Raw genomic sequence first — 18,414 nt, 5'->3', positions numbered from 1 at the left:
TCAAGGCGCTCTTCAACCCAGTCTGCAATACCCAAAGAATTCGTATATATAACAACTAAGAATAACCAACATAAATTTTTATTCTAAGTTGGATAATATAATTAGAACTAATTTTCATAATACACAAAATTTCATGTTAAATTCTTAATTTATAAAATTTTAAATATAATTCGTTTGAGTTATACTCCACTTACTCTATTTTGTATTTCATATTCTCTTTTCATTTTTTCTCTAACAAAATAGAGCATGTGCCAAGAGTATATTTGACACAATATTTTATAAAAGTTTGGGCGAAAACGATAGTCTGGGATGTTAAAGGACAAAAACGATAGTTTGACACTAAATTTAGAATTATACAGTACCTGAAAAAGTTTTCAGTGGGGGAGAGGTAATGCTACATAAGAGGATGAATGCTTCAGGATTCAAACACCCACCCTTTACTATGAACAAACATGCATCAACCAACTCAGCCAACTAATCAATTGTTTATTTTTATATGTTTTCATATACTTATATCTAAACATATTGATAAGTGCAAAAGATGCCATCTTTATAAGGTTATTATCGGATCTTCTAGTGCACAATTCGTTGCTTTTGTGTTTGATTTGAGCCTTAAATTGCGTTGGAATTCTTGTTAGTGCCATCGGACCCGTTCCACGCTTTGCTAATCGTTTTTGTAGGAAAAAGATGTGCAAAAAGGCAGAAGATGACAATATTTCAGAGAAATGAAGAACGAACCGAAGTGGGAGCAAGAAGAGGCCTTAGACGCACCTTGGACGCGACGTGGACGCGCGTCCAGGCCGCGTCCACCCCTGCGTCCAATTTTTCACTCTCTGAAGTTTGAAGTCTGTGCAGCAGAGGGCCGTGGACGCGCAGTGGACGCGCGCGTCTACCCGGGCGTCCATCAAAACACTTGCAGAAGTTGAAGTCTGGACGCAAATAACGCCGTGGACGCGCCCGTGGACGCGCGTCCACCAGGGCGTCCATCGCGAAAATGGGCAGTTTCTGCAATGTTTAAAAGGGGAATTGAGCTAATTTTTCAGGGGATCTTTCAATTCATCCACCATTCCACACCCTAGACTTTCTCTCTCTAGGATTAGCCTAGAGAGAACTCTCCCAATTCACTCCACATTGCAATTCTTAGTTTAGATTAGAATTAGAGAAGAATTCCATTGTTGCAAGATTGTGATCTACATTCAAGTTCAAGATTAAAGTTCAATTTCAAGTTCAAGTTCAAATTCAAAGTTCAATTCCTAACTAAGTCTTCCTTTTAATTTCTTGTCATTACTTTTATCTTTTGCTTTTTCAATTCCAAGTATGATTAGATAGATCTTTGTGGATTTGGATTGAGCAATGTTGTATGGATATTCTTGAGCTTTGAATTGATCAATTAGGTTTTGCAATTGCTTTGATTATGAGTTTGATTGTGTGAATGGTGATCTTCTTTGACTCTTGTGTGGGAATGATCAACCTATATGAGAGATGTTTGGAGAAGGAGTCTCACTTACGAGAGTAAGGTTACTCCTTAGCCTAGCCTAGCACGTTTCCCTCTCACCTTTGAGAAAAGAGAGAAGTGGAAGATAAGAGGCACATAACGTGTTTGACAAAATGCCTCTCCTAGCCTAGTGATCACAAGGATGACATTACGGTCTAAGGAGTGAGTCCATTGACCACGAGAGTGGCGGTGGTGTTGGTGACCTTATCTCATTTTCATTATCTAAGTGTTGATAGCCTAATATCTTAGGAAATCAAGGATACCTATATGAGTTGCAATATCCAAATCCTCCTTTCCAATTGATTGTCTCTTTTGTTGTTCCTTGTTTTCATTATGTTTCATGCACCTTTCTTACTATGTTTGGGTTAGCTTTCAAACACTAAACACTCTTGTGCTTAATCCCCTTACCGCTCAAATTCCCTCCTTGCCATCCTTTGAGAACGATACTCGGAAATCTTCCCGTTTTAACATCTATTTCTTTCTATCCACCGCGAAAACTACACTCATCACATATACTATACATACATATACCCGCCACTATATATATATATATATATATATATATATTATTTTTACTAAATCACTAATCAATCATTATCTTAAATGATGTCACTTCTAATACTTCCTATGTCCCATTTTATATGTCCTACTTACTATTCAGGGGGCAAACCAACTCTTCTTCTTTGCTTATTTTTATTAGTATTTTCTTTTTAATTTTCAAACTTTTTTTTTACGCAATAGTACTTTTAATGTAGTTTCTAAACATATAAATTTTACATACTAATTCTGAACTTAATATTATGTAAAATTGACTTGTAAATAACTATAGTCAAGCCTCGTTAACGGAACCCGACATATAAAATGGACAGAGTATCAATCATATCATCTATGGTGGCGGTAGTCTCCATCACAAACGTAGAAACCAAATCTATGAAGAATGTTTTCTCAGAAGTATCGTCCTTCAGCCCGTAGCTCATCCTGAAATACTCATCAACAAAGCCCTGCACTCTATTTCGCAACACAAATCAGAATCGAACCGCAAATTCATAATATAAACCAAAATTGAAGAGCAACAAAAAAAAACGAAGAAAAACTGATATCTGATCATCATAAAATGAATCGATCGATACTTCTCGCTACAGCTGTTCAATGTGAACAATCACTTGTTGTTTGAGAACATCCACTCTGGTCTTTCCATTCGCACTAGCGGACCCTAGAGATCAGAGAATGAAGCAATTAACCGGCAAAAAAAAAAAAAAAAAAGTTAAACAGAGAATGGAGAGAGTTTGAGCGTTGAGTATACATAAAGTGTAAAAAACAAACCCGAGGCGGCCTGAGGAAAGGTGCTTGAAGCATCCATAGCTAGCTGTATGCAACAAGGCGATCAATTAGAGAGAAAGAGGGCTGTAGTAGTAATGCACTTTTTGTTTTCCTCGTATTCGTTTCTCCGTCCTCTATTTATACTGGTTTAGGACGCATAATTTGTGTCTTTTTTTTAAAATTTTATTATTTATTATTATTCGCATAATTCATAAGTATTACGGAAATATTCTAAAAAAAAAGTATTACGGAAATAATTAAATTTTGAATTTTATAATAACTATAATCTAATTATATTATTGAAATATTTAAAAAAGAAACCATAATCTAATTACATTATTGAAATATTTAAAAAAGAAACAATAAACGCTTGTAATTAGATACTGATTATATAATATATCTAAATTTGATTTTTATAATTCGTCGAGTATTATATATAGACGTTTAATGTATTCTGTGATTATTTCAAAAAAAAAAAGTATTTTGTGATAATTATACCTAATTACATTGTCTAAATATTTTTTAAAAGAGCATAAAAGCTTGTTATTAGATTGTGATTAGAACATCTTAATCTAATTTTATATCTGTAATATTTTGTTCGTGGGTTTAATTTGAAATTTTTAGTAGCACAAAATAATTTTTTAAAAATATTATATTATGATAAAACATAAAAGAAATTGGAATTCATTATTAGTCAAATAAAAGAGATCTTTAAATTATCACACGTTGTAAAAGAATTGTGATGTAATTATTAGAATGTATAATGATTTGACTTTTTTTTTTATTATTATACATTTGTCATATATGGTATGACTTTTAAAGAATTTGCAACAAGTAATAATAATATCATAAATTTTCATTTTAAGTTCGATAATATAATTAGAACTAATTTTCATAATACACAAAATTACATATTAAATTCTCAATTTTAAATTTTTTTAAAATAAAATTGGTAAGAGCTGTACTCTACTTACTCTATTTTGTATTCCATTTTTTCTTTTCATTTTCCTTCTCTAATAAAATAGAGCATGTACCAAGAATAATATTTGACACTTAGCATTTGTTAAAAGTTTAGGCAAAAACGACAGTCTGAGATGTTAAACACCAAACACAATATTCTAAGATTAAATTTAAAATTCTCAACAAAGACAAAAGACTTCCGGTAGAATTAACTCTATATAAAAACTCAAAAAAGAATGTTAATTGTCTAGCAACATGGGGAATAACATAACTAAATTCGAGTAGATATTTTTATCAATTAAGTAGAACAAATTAATTCTATTATAAAATCTGCTCTAATATCAATTTTCAAGATAAAATGCCTACCACCAAAAACTATAACTAATACGGTGTAGTTCTACGTCGTATTTCAATGATAGGATGTGTCAAGCCTCAACCCCATCAATTTTTGTCAATAAATTTTATATATACACACATACTAGTTTTTACGCACATTACGCGAATACGATAATGTCCAATATTTATTTTTAAATAAGTACTTCAAAGTATATCAATGCAAGATTATATAGGAGATGTTCATACATATCGGGATCAATGTTTGAATTTTTGTGGCTCTGTTCTTATAAATAAATAAGGTCATACCAAAAGTATAAGCGCAATCTTTAAAACCAATACGTAAAATATATTATTTTTACTTCAAGTTATCTCTGCATATTAAAGGCTTGAGACATCATCTATGCCATTGGATAAACAGAATGATTTTGCCATGTTCAATTAATTAGGTCCAAATTATTATGAGAGGGAAGTGATTTGGGATAAAACTTATGTGTTTTAGGATTAATTGTAGATTTTTTTTTTAATTTCTTAAGTAGCTTGGTCGTCAAAAATAAATATTAGGCCCTCTAAAAATTGAGGCCCTATGCTGTTTCCCATCTTGCACGCCCTAAAATCCAGTCATGATGCATATGTAATTAAATGTTGAATTTGTTTATTTAAATCGATAACTCAAAGTACATGAATGCAAGATAATATATGAGAGATTGATTATAATTGTCACTAAAATAAATGTTTGCAATTTTGTAAAAAAAATAAAAATAAAAAAAAAAATAAACTAGTCTAAATACTTGTCTAAAAATGATATTCTAAATAAATACTACTTTTGGTTTGAATTTCTCCAAGTGTTTTTAATTATCTTTTGGGTAGCATTGTCATTGTTTTCATCTTCTGTACATGTTTTCTTTTTTCTTTTCTCTTTTTAATTATTTATTGGTAATGTGTCGTGTTCAATTGAGTTATTTGTAGAAGGTTAATAAGTAGTACCTTTTGTTCATGTTTCATAACTTGTTTACTTGATAGTAACAACAATGTCTTTATAGGTAGTCCAAATTAATATTAATGCTGCAATATGTCTAGTTTCATCAACAGTTTTCACATTCATTTTCCACCGGTTCATTTTAAAGTTCATATTTTTGAAATTAGTATGAATGAGTGTAGTACTTGATTTGTGTGTGTATGTGTGTGCGTGTGTGTGTTTGTTTTTGTTGAATTGATACTAATCTTGGACTATCCACTGCTGCCTTTTCACCACAATGCATGCATGCAGCTAAATAGTTTGTCACTTTGTACATAAACGTTTTTAAACAATGGCTACATCCTATACATACCAATTCTTTTTGTTATCAAGATTAATGTTGATATTCCCTTTAATCCAAGCAGGTTGAGTGTAGAAAAAGAAATTAATTGTAAATTTGTATTAGTTCTAATATATTTAAAGGATGTACAATAAATATTTTACATACATGATTAATGAATGTTGCAACACTACCTATTTTTTGAAATTTCTTCATTTTCTAGATTTGAAAGATTGATTCTAGCAATGTTGTAGTCTTAACATCTTTTCAGTGCGTCAAGTGTATCACAATGTTCTATTGCTCTGCCTTGAAATTTTTAATAATGAATTTTAAATATAGCTACGTAAGATAATGATCTAATTGTCATTTACATATTATTATCAACATAAAAGCATACTAGTACTTTAGGTGTCTTGGTCGAGGTATTTTTGGTTCAACCATTATGGTTGAATGAATTCTCGTGAATAGAGAAATTTCTAGTTTATAGAGAGAGAGGGCTCTAGTAGTAATGCATTTATGGTTTCCCTCGTATCAATTCTCCTCTGTTTAAATTGGTTTAGGACTAGGGTTTTGGAAGAAGAATAAAACGACAATGTTATCCTTGCCGCAGGTAGCACGCATAATTTGTTTTTTTTTTTATTTAATTATTTATTTCATTCTTAATTCATAAGTAATATATGTTTTAAATAATTAATTTTTGTATTTTGTAATAACCATATCTAATTATATTGTCCATATATATATATATATATATATATATATATATATATATATANCTTGAGATTTCCTAATTTATCTTTAATTATATGATTATTCGTTAAATTTTCCGTTAAATATTATTTTTTCCATTAACTTTTAACTTACCCATTAATTTCTACAAGGTCTTAGGTTTGAACCTCATCCCAATCAAAGTTGGCAAATTATTAAACATATACTACGAATAGCTTAGAGTATTTCAAAAGTATGCACCACACTCTATTACTCTTATTAAACTAAATAAATTAGTAGTTACAAAAAATAATAATAATAATACATATGCATTTGTTTAATTTATAATTCAATGTCTACAATGCCTTTATTCAAAAAACAATATTCATTATCAAAAAATTTAAAAAGCGATATATTTTCATCAGTTATATTGTCTATATTTTCTACAATACAAAGGTTCCTTATTACCTTCAAATTTATTAATTAATTATATGCACTACATTGCTCATTGTTTGTTTTTACACTATCTTGTAATTAAATATCAAAGTTATACTAAAAATTAATGTTATATATTTATTTACCAAGTATTATGTTAATAACATGAAAAAATTAAAAAAAAAACAGTTTCAAGCTATCATATTAACTACATAGGGAGGAATTTGTTGACAAAGAAGACATTCAAATAACCTAACGATCCAAAAAGAAACTAACTTACATATAAGGCAAGAAATGGTGAACCCTAACTTCCTATGCATCTATAGAAAAATAAATATAAACTAACAAAGCTTCCCAATTAAGAAGTCATAGCTAGCTAGCACAGCCTCACAGGCACAACATTCATTCACTGCCTATCAACAATCTCATGCTCCACCTTCATAACATCTACCAACTTCATTTCCAACGCAAGTTTGTCCTTCTTCAGGTTCTCCACTATCAGCCTGCACCTGATAGAATAAAGAGGGTAAACAAGAAACGATAAGATAATAAACATTCACAAATAATGAGAAAGATATATTAAGCCGCACGTGACCCGCACGGACCGGAGTAATGAATTAACTTTACAAAAAGAAATGGATTATAATATTATTGAGATGGAGAGAGTTTGAGGGATGAGAATGCATGGAGTGTAATAGACAAATCGGAGGCGGCGTGAGGAAAGCTGCTTGAAGCGTCCATAACGTCGAGCTGTAGGCAAATAGGAGATAAGTTAGAAAGAGAGAGCACTCTAGTAGTGTTGCACTTTTTCCCTTGTATCGATTCTCCTCTATTTATATTGGTTTAGGACTAGGTTCGGGGAAGAAGCTAGAATAAGATGACAATATTATCCACACGGGTAGTAGCACGCATAATTTGTGTTTTTTGTTTTAATTATTATTATTTATTACATTCTTAATTCATAAGAATGTAATGTGTGTGTATATATATATATATATATAAAATTTCATTCGTTCTTCCCAATTTCCTCAAATTCCCTAAACGATCACTGCTCTGCGCGATTGCGCCTTGCCTTGTCATCACTTGGTTAAATGCAAGAATATTGATAAATGAAGTCATTCTTTTTTATCATACACGTAAAGTGCACGCACGACGCACGCACAATGCACGTAAAATACAGGCACTATCAAATTTATTGTATTTAGACAACTAGTTTTCTTTGCATACGACAAAATACATTTGCCCGTAGTTCATCATAAACATTAACTTGTATTGTAATTTTTAATGTATTTTGTATTTGATATTTTGTATTTGAACATTTTTGAATTCATTTTACTTTCACTTCTTTGCCCCCACTGAAAGGAGATTCTGAATTCGCACCTGATCGTGATATATATATATATATATATATATATATATATATATAATATCTAAAGTAGCACTAGTACAAAAATAGAACATAGGACTCACTTTTAGCCACTGTTGATAAAAGAATGTAGTGTATTTTTCAAAAAAAATTCACGGTGTCAATTTTTGTAAATAATTATTACAACCAAAATATTTTGTAAAAAAATATTTTGTGCTACTAAAAATTTCAAATTAAACTCATGAACAAAATATTACACATATATGTGTAATATTTTGTCCTGAGTTTAATTTGAAATTTTTAGTAGCACAATTTTTTTTTAATATTTTATTATTATTATAAAACATAAAAGATTATCACATGTTGTAAAAGAATTGTGATGTAATTATTACAATGTATAATGACTTGACCTTTTTTTTCGTTATTATATATTTGTCATATATGGAATGATTTTAAAGAATTTGTATATATATATATTTTTGAAAACCAAAGAACCAAATATATTAATCACTCAAAAGTAAGTGCCGAATAACATTAGGATAAATAGAAACCCCCTTTCAAAAAAAATGATAAATAGAAACCCAAGTATGGGGACCAGCCTAAGAAGTCGTAGCTGTAGCTAACACATGAGGTAACGTATTCGCTGATCTAGGAACATAACGGAACGACAGATCAACAAAGTATCGTTTCAGCATAAGACACTCACGAAGAATGCAGCCAACATACACTACAAGAATGAAGACATTTAGTGACAAATCTTTTGTGACACTTTGTAATTTAGTCACAAATAATACACTTTTTGTGACCAAAAAAATAATTCGACACTGTTGTGTGGGATAATTGTGATAATCTTTTTTTGGTCACTGATAGTATGGTAATTGTGACAAGTAAGTATTTGTTACGAGTACGTTGTCACTATTACTAAAATAATAGTGTTGCAACATACGTTGTCACTATTTGTTGTCACTAAATGTATGTCCATTTTGTTGGCATTATAATTATGGCGGGAACGAATGTAGTTGTGACAAAATATAATGTGGACACAAATTTTAATACTTTTTGTGACAAATAGTTGTTGGTCACTCTTGTTTATAATATTTGTGACAACTTATTTTGTCAATAAAAATACATTGGTTAGTACCATTGAAAATTAGAAACAATTGTGACAAAAAAAATACTATTGTCACTAATATTGTCATTTTTTGTGATGAAATTGTTACAAATATTTGTGATGCTCTATAATTCCGTAACAAAAATTACTAAATTGTAACAATAATAGTGTTGTTTTCAAGTTTTGTCACTAATTTATGATAATTGTGACGAGTAATTAGTGTTTACTAAGAATTTCATTCCTAGAGATGGGTTGTTCTTCTATCATTTCCAATATGGTGTCTTTATCTCTAAACTTGATTCAAAATTAATTAAATGAATTGGATGACTACCATAACACCAATAGCCCATTATTTGTATAGTAAGAGTCGTCAAATTTAGCATAATTTTTACAATAGGGTTGTATCAAATATATAATATAAAATAAATTTATATATAATAAAAATTTAGTTATGGACCAATTAATCGAATTAGTTAAAGTATAATTTAGTTTGGTTGATTAAGTAACAATTTCTCAAAATAAAAATTCAATTAATTTGATTCAAAATTAATCAAATTAATTGAATTATTACTCCTAGCCACATTAACCTATTATTTGTACATTAATAGTTATCATCTTAGTATAATTTTTGTACAAGATTGTTGCATCAAATATATAATATAAAAATATTATAGGTAATAAATAAAAATTTAGTCTACAAAGTTTCATCTTCTACATAATTATAAAGGTATAGTACTGTAATAATAATAGTAGTAGTAGTAATAATAATAACAACAACGTAACAACAACACTATTATATTATATTAATAATTAATAATATTAATAATAATAATAATAACAATATAATAATAATATATAATAATAATAATAATAAAATTAAAAAAAAAAAAAAGAAGAAGAAGAGTGATGTGGGATCAAATTTTGATCCCACATCGAAAACATTAGAGAAGAGGGCGTTGAAGGGAGCTCAACGCCCCCTTATACTGCCCATGGGCAGAGAATTGAAGCCTCTTGCTTCATTATCCAATAATAATGAAGCCAGAGGCTTCTAACAATTACTATTATTTTTAATTTAAAATTAAAAATATTAAGGATGTTTTGAGTATTTATTCAAAATATTAAGGAGAAATGATGTTAAATACAATATTTGTTACTTTATTTGTTATCACAACAAAGTAATTATGTGTAATTATTTTTTGTTACTAATAATCATTTTGTGTCAAGAACAATTTTAACAAATAAATATAATTATTGTGATTAAAGTATTGTCACAATAAAGTGCAATGATTTAGTTGTCACTAAATTATTTTTTTGTAATAACATATTAGGATACAAATTGTACATTTATTGTGACCATTATTGGTATCACTCAAGTACTATTACAGCCCGTTTGGTTCGCTGGAAAATATTTGAACGAAATGGAATTCAAATTCCATGGAAAACAAATTACCAGGAAAACAAATTCCACTGTTTGGTTGGTGGATAAGAAATTACTGGGAATATGAATTCCATTGTTTCGTTGGATTTTGAATGGTAAGGAATTATGAATATAAAGACCAATATGCCCTTAGAAATAATGATTTGGCTATATATACATGTGTAATTAATAAAGTTGGTTGAGAGTAAAATAGTCCAAAGCTTATACTTTCTTCCCACATCCCTTGAAAAACAAAATACCTAACTCTACTAAGGAATTTGTTTTCCTTCTTCTCTGGGAAGTCAAATTCCATGGAAATCATTTTCCATCCAACCAAACAATAGAATTTTTCATTTTCCTCAACTTTTTGGAAACCATTTTCCATGGAATTGATTTTCCATCCAACCAAACGTGTCGTTAGTGTACGTAAACATCGTCACAAAAGCCTAGAGTAATTGTGACAACTTTTCAAAAGTCGTCACTACTACGGAGGATATAGTGATCACGGGTGACGACTTCAAAAATTGGTCACTAATTTCAATAGTGACCAAAATTGATAGTTTTGATGACAACTTCATTATCATTAAATGTGAAATATCTTGTAGTGATAGGAATGAATCGGAGGTAAACAATGCAACATATTACACACCAACTAACAATCTGAAAAGATAGCCACTGTCAATCAACCACACTCCATTGTCCAAGAAAGAGCTTCCTTGATAGCCATAGCCTCAGCTAAAATAGGATCATGCAAATATTTGACGGAACCATTTTTAGCTGCTAAAAAAACCCCTATCATCTCCTCGAGCCACAGCCGAAATGAAACCTTCATCCTAGTTCGGGAATAGCGCATCATCCACATGAATATGCACCCTGGTAAAATTATTCATTAAAGCACTAGCAAGGCTGGAATTTGAATGAGAAGTAGCATCGTGAACATCAGTCTAATCAGACCATTCCTCAATGAGCAAAAACGTCCGTCTCACCACCTCATCTGGCAACCAAGAATTATGATTCCAAATAAGCTCATTCCTACGGTTCCAAATAGACCAACACATAGCGACTGTAGCATGAATAACCACCTCTTGCTTCCCCTCTATAATAAAAGAAAGCCATATTTCAAACCCATCAGTAGAAGCAACGTTAGGGATGTCAAGGAAATTATCCGATAATTGCCTCGTATGTTGACATTGTCTGAAAAGATGCAAAGGGGTCTCCGGATATAACTGACACAAAGGGCACAGAATATCAACATTGATACCTCGATTGGCAACAGTCGAATATGTGGGCAAAATAGCACGGGCACACTTACACTCTACACCATTTATCACAACATTTCTAAGCATATAACAGAAAGAAAAATGGCAAACAATACACACATAGCATCAAAGTAAAATACATAGGTTTTGGGTTTCCATGGTTTATACCTCAAAGCTAGCCTCAACATCAAGAGGTCTTCCATTTCTAATCCCCAAGATAGATCTCTTTCACCACCTCCTAAGACTCCCAAACCCAGGTAACACAAACAAGAACATACATACACATATTAACATTCACACATTAGTAGGAGAAGGAAAGGAAGAAGAAAATTGAAGTAAAAGGTAGAAAAAAAAAAAAAAAGAGAGAAGCTTACTGCAAAGTCTCTAGCTAGCTTGGAGTTCTTAATGGTGTTGTCTGATGAAATGAAGAGGAAGAGATGGAAGGAATGGCAGAGTCTGCTACTGTAGTTTATATAGGATGCACGAAACCCTAGAAGACTTGAGGTGAACAGCTAAGTTGAGGGAAAAAAAGGAAATTTTACTCTAAACTTTGGATTATAATTTTGGGTCAAAGATTGGGTCAAATCTGGATAAAAATATAACATAGTAAATATAGGAATATGATATGTTTTTTTTAAAATCAATTTTGGGTTAAAAACAAAGCTATTAGGTTCACATGTTCGTCTCAGATAGACTTTTGAATCAAAATTTTGATAAATAAATATATCTTTTAAATAATGCTTTTAAAATCATAAATAATTATATAAATACATTTGTAATAAATCATTTGAAATAAATAGTTTAAAATATTTTATTTATAAGCTCATTAGGCAAATAATCGTAGGAGTAAAAATTATACATAATTTTATTTGAAACTTGAATAAATAGGAGTTTTGGTGAAAAAGTATTTTGGGGTCTCACACTCACAATGTGAGTGCCAGCGTGAGGCTCACTAATCAGATTATGATCAGTACACTCACGCTGAGACTCACGGTCTCTTGATCAGAAACTCTGCTGCTGACTCACGCTGAGTGTCAGCGTGAGTTCTTCTAGATAACCTTCACGCTATTGGTTTGCTCCTTTGTTCCCCAGTATGCCCTCGGGTGTGTTCCTTGTGCTAAGTCTTGTTTTCTCCCAAAATTAGCATATTTTCATGCTTGCTTGCTCATTAACATTTGAGCCAAAAACAAGCATAAATGAGCACAAATATAAGGCTATTTAATGACATATAAAATCTCCCCACACTTAGACCTTGCCCTCAAACAAGACAAAATCCAAGCAACCACAAATAAAAATGCCAAATGGATTTTGCAAGTAGGTGATGTCCAAGAACTCAAGAACGTATTTGTTTTTTTTTTTTTTTTTCACGGGAAACCTCTCAACACACTCAATTTGTTTGTTTTTTTTTTTTTTTTTTTAAATATGAAAAGTAATGAAGAAACAAAAAGAGAAAAAGGATAGGAACTAACAACAACATGCAGAACCAAAAGAAAATGAAGATAAGCATTGGCATAATTTTGATCCAGAGCCTTGTTCAGGAGAAAACAGTGAGCATGACATTATGCCCCAAATCCCAATTCAAACACAGTATAAACGGGAGGACAGCAAAAAGAAATTTATACACTGAAAGAACATGACAACATAATTTACTTACAGAAAGAATTGTTATACTTCCTTATAGATGAAGAAGGTCTGAAATTTGGTTCCAGCCCATAAACCAAGGTCGCTTATCTGATGGAAGGTTAAAATTGAGCTCGAACATTTCCCTCGACATATTTCCACTCTCGGAGAAACCTACAAGCCTTGCCACAATCTCTGCACTCTCTTGTATGTGATTCATGTCATGCGGCTTTGTCCAAAGTTTGTTTATGAACTGCAGCTTCCTTTGCTTGGCCTCTAATGGAACATCCCATTTCATGTATAATGCATCTCTTTCCTCAATGGTCAAGCGGGTGGTCAATCTTTTTGCAAGAAACTCCCTTTCCCTCCTTAGCGCTCTGATACTGAGTTGTAACATAGAGGTAAAAAGGTCCAGAATGTTAGCCCCTCAGGCCTCAGGGTATACATGTATATGTATATCTATGTGTATATGTGCTTGTGTGTATTCTAAATGCATTTGGTTGCAAGTAAAAGAAGACTACGAGAAAGAAATGGAGTAGTTAATCAAGGTAGACAAGAACTAAACCTTGATGATATGGAAATGGTTGGCTCATTTCCTACATTAGCTGGGGTTGCATTTCCAAGCTCAGCTAGGTGCTGCTGTAACCAAGTCAAGCGTCTAAGTTCAACTTCCATGTATATCTGGTCAGCAGGGTCTCCCTTGAATAATAGATAGAACTGTGACCTATGAATAATGGAGACATAGCAAACATCCCACAGGTCAATGATCTGTTGTTGTTGCTCCCTAAATATTATGTGCCATGAAGCTGGAGACTCCTCCACTATCTCAGGAATATCATCATTCTCCAAACTGTATCCAGCTGCTTCATTTGCTTCAAGCTCAAGCACCTAAAGGAAAAAAATTACATCACCAGATCAAAATTCTGAATCTTGCAAACAGGAATAGAACAAAAAATGAAGCTTCTCTGTTATCAAGCACATGAAATTTAAGTTGCAGGTCAATTATGAAGCTTAGACGATATAGTTGAAACAACAAGTCACAACTAACCTGGCAGACGAGTAGTTTCTTTTGGTATTGCAGCTTGGCAACACGTTCTTTAAGTTCTGTCACATATGCTCTTATGCTTCTGACATTCTCTTCTGCTGCTTCTTGGAACATCTTCTGCATTTTTCTCATGTTGACTGATCCAGAACGTCGATCAGGAGTACCTTCTTTTGATGACAGCCCACCTTCACTTTTTGTAGGAGTCTCTTTCTCAAGCACTTGTTGAGTTTCAAGTGACACAGCATCACCATATTCTGGAGCTCTATTTTCAATTTCAGAGTCCACTACTACTTGGCAAGTAGATGATAAAGGTGAACATGGAGATCTGATGAAATTTTGCATGTTAATGCTGTTGTTAGATGCTAATGGAAGTAATTTCTTCTTCTTCGATGGGTTTTTAGACTTCGCAGTTACATCATTTGAATCTGGGTCATTGCCACTTGGAAGAGACATTACTAATTTGTCTATAGACTTCTGAACATTTTCCAGTTGCTCTTCAAGATCAGCAATTGTGCTACCTTGAGAATGAAGTCTGGCAATCTCTTCCTTGAGGTTTGCACTGACACTCTTATTTACAGCAACTTCAACTTCAACTTCTACTTCTTTTGGAACAGGCCGGACTGCACACATATCCCTGATCTCTGCTTGCAGCTTGGCAATAGTCTCTGCAGCATCTTGGTTACCTTGTCTATAGCAAGTTACCTCTTTCTGCAGTACTTCTAGTGCCCGATATGCTTCTTCTCCAAGTTGCTCCTGAAGATGTTCAAGTTTCTTAATTTCATGCATGAGTGTGAAAGGAGCAGCTAATGATTGCCTCATCGACTGCCTCCCCATTGTATTTCTTGTTCTTTCACAACGAACTCGTCCCTTTCCTTCAAGGTTTGGTGATGTGGCAGAGAAAGAGAGACACTTCTTTGAAACTGGACTAGTTGGCTCAAATGGTTTAAATCCCTAAATTTGAATTCTATGTCAAGCAAAGAAAACTGATAAAGTAACAACATTTTGTTGTATAGAGTAGAGAGTAAGAAAGAGGAACCTGTTCCTCCTGCAGTTTCCTGCGTAACTCATCCACTTGGGACTGTGCAAGATCTCTTTGACGCCTCAACTCTTCAATTTCCATCTCCATCTAACAAACAAGAGGCCAGGTCAAATTAGTATTAGATTTGTAGTAAACAAAACAAAAACTTTGTTGCACTTATATGTCAAACAACCTGCTGAATTTTCAAATCTTTCTCATTTGAAATATCTGGTGTGCGCAGCTCAGCTTCGAGTCTGGCCACCTCCTTCTGCAAATGCTTAACAAGCTGTTTGTCGGAAACAACCTGATGAAATATTTAAACAAGAAAAGAATGGCTTAAAAGATGCATGATGTACAAAAGAAGATACCCTGAGAACCTTCTATAGTTCTACCAAATATGCAATTAATAAGTAAGATACTGAAAATACCATGTTAACTTGAGCATTGTTTGTGACTTCCTTTGCACGAGTAGCAAATAGGAGAGTATTACGGGATTGTTCAATATGACTAGAAGCTGGACTCAAAGTGCATATGATGGCAGTACGAGCATTTCCACCTAGGGAATGCTGCAATATGCGTGTCAGCTTTGAATCTCGGTAGGGTATATGACCGGTTCTTTTGCCCACACTGAAGATGAAACAAGAAAAAAAACTAGTTAGTTCAATTGTCTGGTGCAATAATAGAACATTATAACATCATGGACCAAATCCCAAAATGTTCAGCTATACAGAAATATGGTCAATGAACTAGGAAAAAAAAAGAAAGTTATAAAAAGAAAAGGTATAAATCAAGTATCGTATCATTGTCCATTGTATTTCTATCTAAAAGGTTGTTACAGTCAGATACCTGAGCTTTCTTATTACAGTTGTAAGAGTCATCAAACTGAGGTTAATATGGCAGCCTTCCCGGAGCCTAGCACCATCAGCATTTGTCTGTGAGGCTCTTTCACTTCCAGCTAAATCTACAAAGTTCTACAATTGTAGACAGTGAAAATGTGAATGAACTGATCTTCAAGCATTACTGCATAAAACAAAGTTAAAGAAAGTCCACTTACCAAGCTTGCAACATAAGACCTCACACAACCTGAACTTTCACGAAGGGTACTTTCTATTGTCTGCAATTTCACCCAACATAATGGATTCAGTTAAAATGTTGCTTGGTAGCATTAGTACAACCTGGACAGAATAAGGTGGCAAGCAAGTGCTGATGGTTTTTGGGGGGGTCACACTTACCATTCTTATTATCTGGTGAGACCGTGAGCTAGTATCATTAAGGGCAGTTTCACCAACTTGTCTTTGAGCTGCAGGGCATATAAGAATAGTCACCATGAAAGAAGGCTTCAAATTGAATTGAATTTATTAATGATAGCAGAAAGGCCTGGGTATTTTCTACTAGTTTTTAAAATCTTACCCTCACAAATACTAATCAACTGTCTGAGATGTTGATCATTAGCAGCTGTTTCTTCAACCAACTTTTCAACCATAGTTCCTTTCTACATTCAAATACAATTGGATAAGTCAATATGCCAAGAGGTAAGAAAATGAAAATGTCAAGTATTATGGTTTAAACTGTACCTCAGGATCATCTAGAAGCTTGAGATTACGGCCAGATTCTGAATTCAATAGGTCCCTGACGTTTTCATTGTAGATTTCTAGTCCAGATATCCTTATTCTAAATTCTCTTTCTGGTGTCTATCATAATAATGTAAAGATAAAGTAAAATTAATCAAAATTGTTCAACAATGATGACATACTGGGAATAAAGAGAGTAGCAAGTATAAAATATTGATTCTTCTTTCTTTTTTCTTCTTCTTCTTTTTTTGGTGAGATTCTTCTTCTTCTTCTTCTTCGTTTTTTTTTTTTTTTTGGCTTTTTAAAAATGATACTAACAACAAAACACTAAGTAAACTTTGTCTGCCACCAAATTATGTTCATAAAAGTGGATAATTAAGTTTCTAAGTTGCCATGGTCCTCAATATTGTCAATTAATTTTAGAGAATAGTAAAAAAAATCACCTACTGGAAATGCTTACATTTGCTATATGGGAATAGATGTCATTAACAGCTTTCTCTGTAATTCCTCTCATAGTGAAAGTCTTCCCACTGCTTGTTTGCCCATAAGCAAAAATGGTTGCTGCAATTAAAAATGAATTGGCTAAATCAAATAGAAAGCATTTCAATAGACAGAGAAATAAATATTCCAACACACTATTTCAACACAATATTACCATTGATCCCCATTAAAGCCGATAAAGCCACATTCTTTACTCCTTCCTCGTATACTGTTTCAGTTAAGCTATTGGGACCAAACACTTTATCTGAAAAAGTTCAACATTACTCACTCATTTTCTGACTATTCGACTAAAATGCTATAAACACTCTGAATGCATAAATATCATGATTAACATTGAGCCATTTCATTACCAAACGTAAATGATGAGGTTGGTTGTGGAGAACGTTCTTGGGGTGTTGGTTTATACACAATTGTATGATCATCAATGCATTCCCATGCTACATTGTCCTTGGCTGATTGCTCCCTTTTGTTCAATGGTCTTAACCGTACTGTAACAACAATTTTTTCTTCTCTTGCTCTGTGCCCACCTGGAGTACTAGCTGGTGTCCTTTCTAACTTTGAAGCTGGTGTACCGGGAGTTTTAACTGTCATGCTGACTGTATATATTTAAGCACTTCTTGATCAATATACCTTTGAGCAGAGGTGCCTCAATCAACAGAAAGTACACCTATCCAAGAGAAGCTGAACTTATACAGAATACTGTTCTATAGCAATAATTTATCTGCAGAAATGATTTTTTTTCTAAGAGAATGTATAAATCATGACATACAGAACAAGCAAAAGTCACAACCATTAAAATTTTTTAAAATGAAAAATATCAGCTAGAAATTTGATACTTTTACAGCAAAATATTAACATTTTAGTCTTTAGAGTAAAGTTTCCTGGACCTTAACTCTAAAAAAGAAATTATGCTACCGCTTTTCAGTAAAAAAAAAAAAAAAAAAAAAAAAAAAAAAA

General features: G+C 32.4%; 1 protein-coding gene across 4 annotated transcripts in view; it reads right to left on the bottom strand.

The window, feature by feature from the left end:
* Positions 1–11,020: 11,020 nt before the first annotated feature.
* LOC116004364 (kinesin-like protein NACK1) overlaps positions 11,021–18,414 on the bottom strand; it is an 8,566-nt gene continuing 1,172 nt past the window's right edge. Inside the window, exons 1-16 of one of the 4 annotated variants that reach the window (XR_004094788.1) lie at positions 17,808–18,048; positions 17,612–17,701; positions 17,417–17,517; positions 16,960–17,076; positions 16,796–16,877; positions 16,618–16,685; positions 16,440–16,499; positions 16,232–16,356; positions 15,814–16,012; positions 15,579–15,689; positions 15,404–15,493; positions 14,371–15,318; positions 13,888–14,210; positions 13,357–13,705; positions 11,398–11,539; positions 11,021–11,316 (exon numbers count right to left, since the gene is read on the bottom strand). Coding sequence is in view for 3 of the 4 variants with exons in the window: in XM_031244386.1 (XP_031100246.1) it covers positions 13,378–13,705; positions 13,888–14,210; positions 14,371–15,318; positions 15,404–15,493; positions 15,579–15,689; positions 15,814–16,012; positions 16,232–16,356; positions 16,440–16,499; positions 16,618–16,685; positions 16,796–16,877; positions 16,960–17,076; positions 17,417–17,517; positions 17,612–17,701; positions 17,808–18,048 (2,883 nt within the window). In the remaining variant the exon portion in view is untranslated. Of the gene's footprint in view, positions 11,540–13,356; positions 13,706–13,887; positions 14,211–14,370; positions 15,319–15,403; positions 15,494–15,578; positions 15,690–15,813; positions 16,013–16,231; positions 16,357–16,439; positions 16,500–16,617; positions 16,686–16,795; positions 16,878–16,959; positions 17,077–17,416; positions 17,518–17,611; positions 17,702–17,807; positions 18,179–18,414 lie in introns of those variants that run through there. The other 3 variants (XM_031244386.1, XM_031244394.1, XM_031244400.1) reach the window with 3 other exon arrangements.

Source organism: Ipomoea triloba, chromosome 2 (genome assembly GCF_003576645.1).
Source record: "Ipomoea triloba cultivar NCNSP0323 chromosome 2, ASM357664v1".
NCBI classification, from domain to species: Eukaryota; Viridiplantae; Streptophyta; class Magnoliopsida; order Solanales; family Convolvulaceae; genus Ipomoea; species Ipomoea triloba.
Note: the sequence above shows the minus strand (reverse complement) of the source record. Positions and strands in the feature narration are given on the sequence as shown.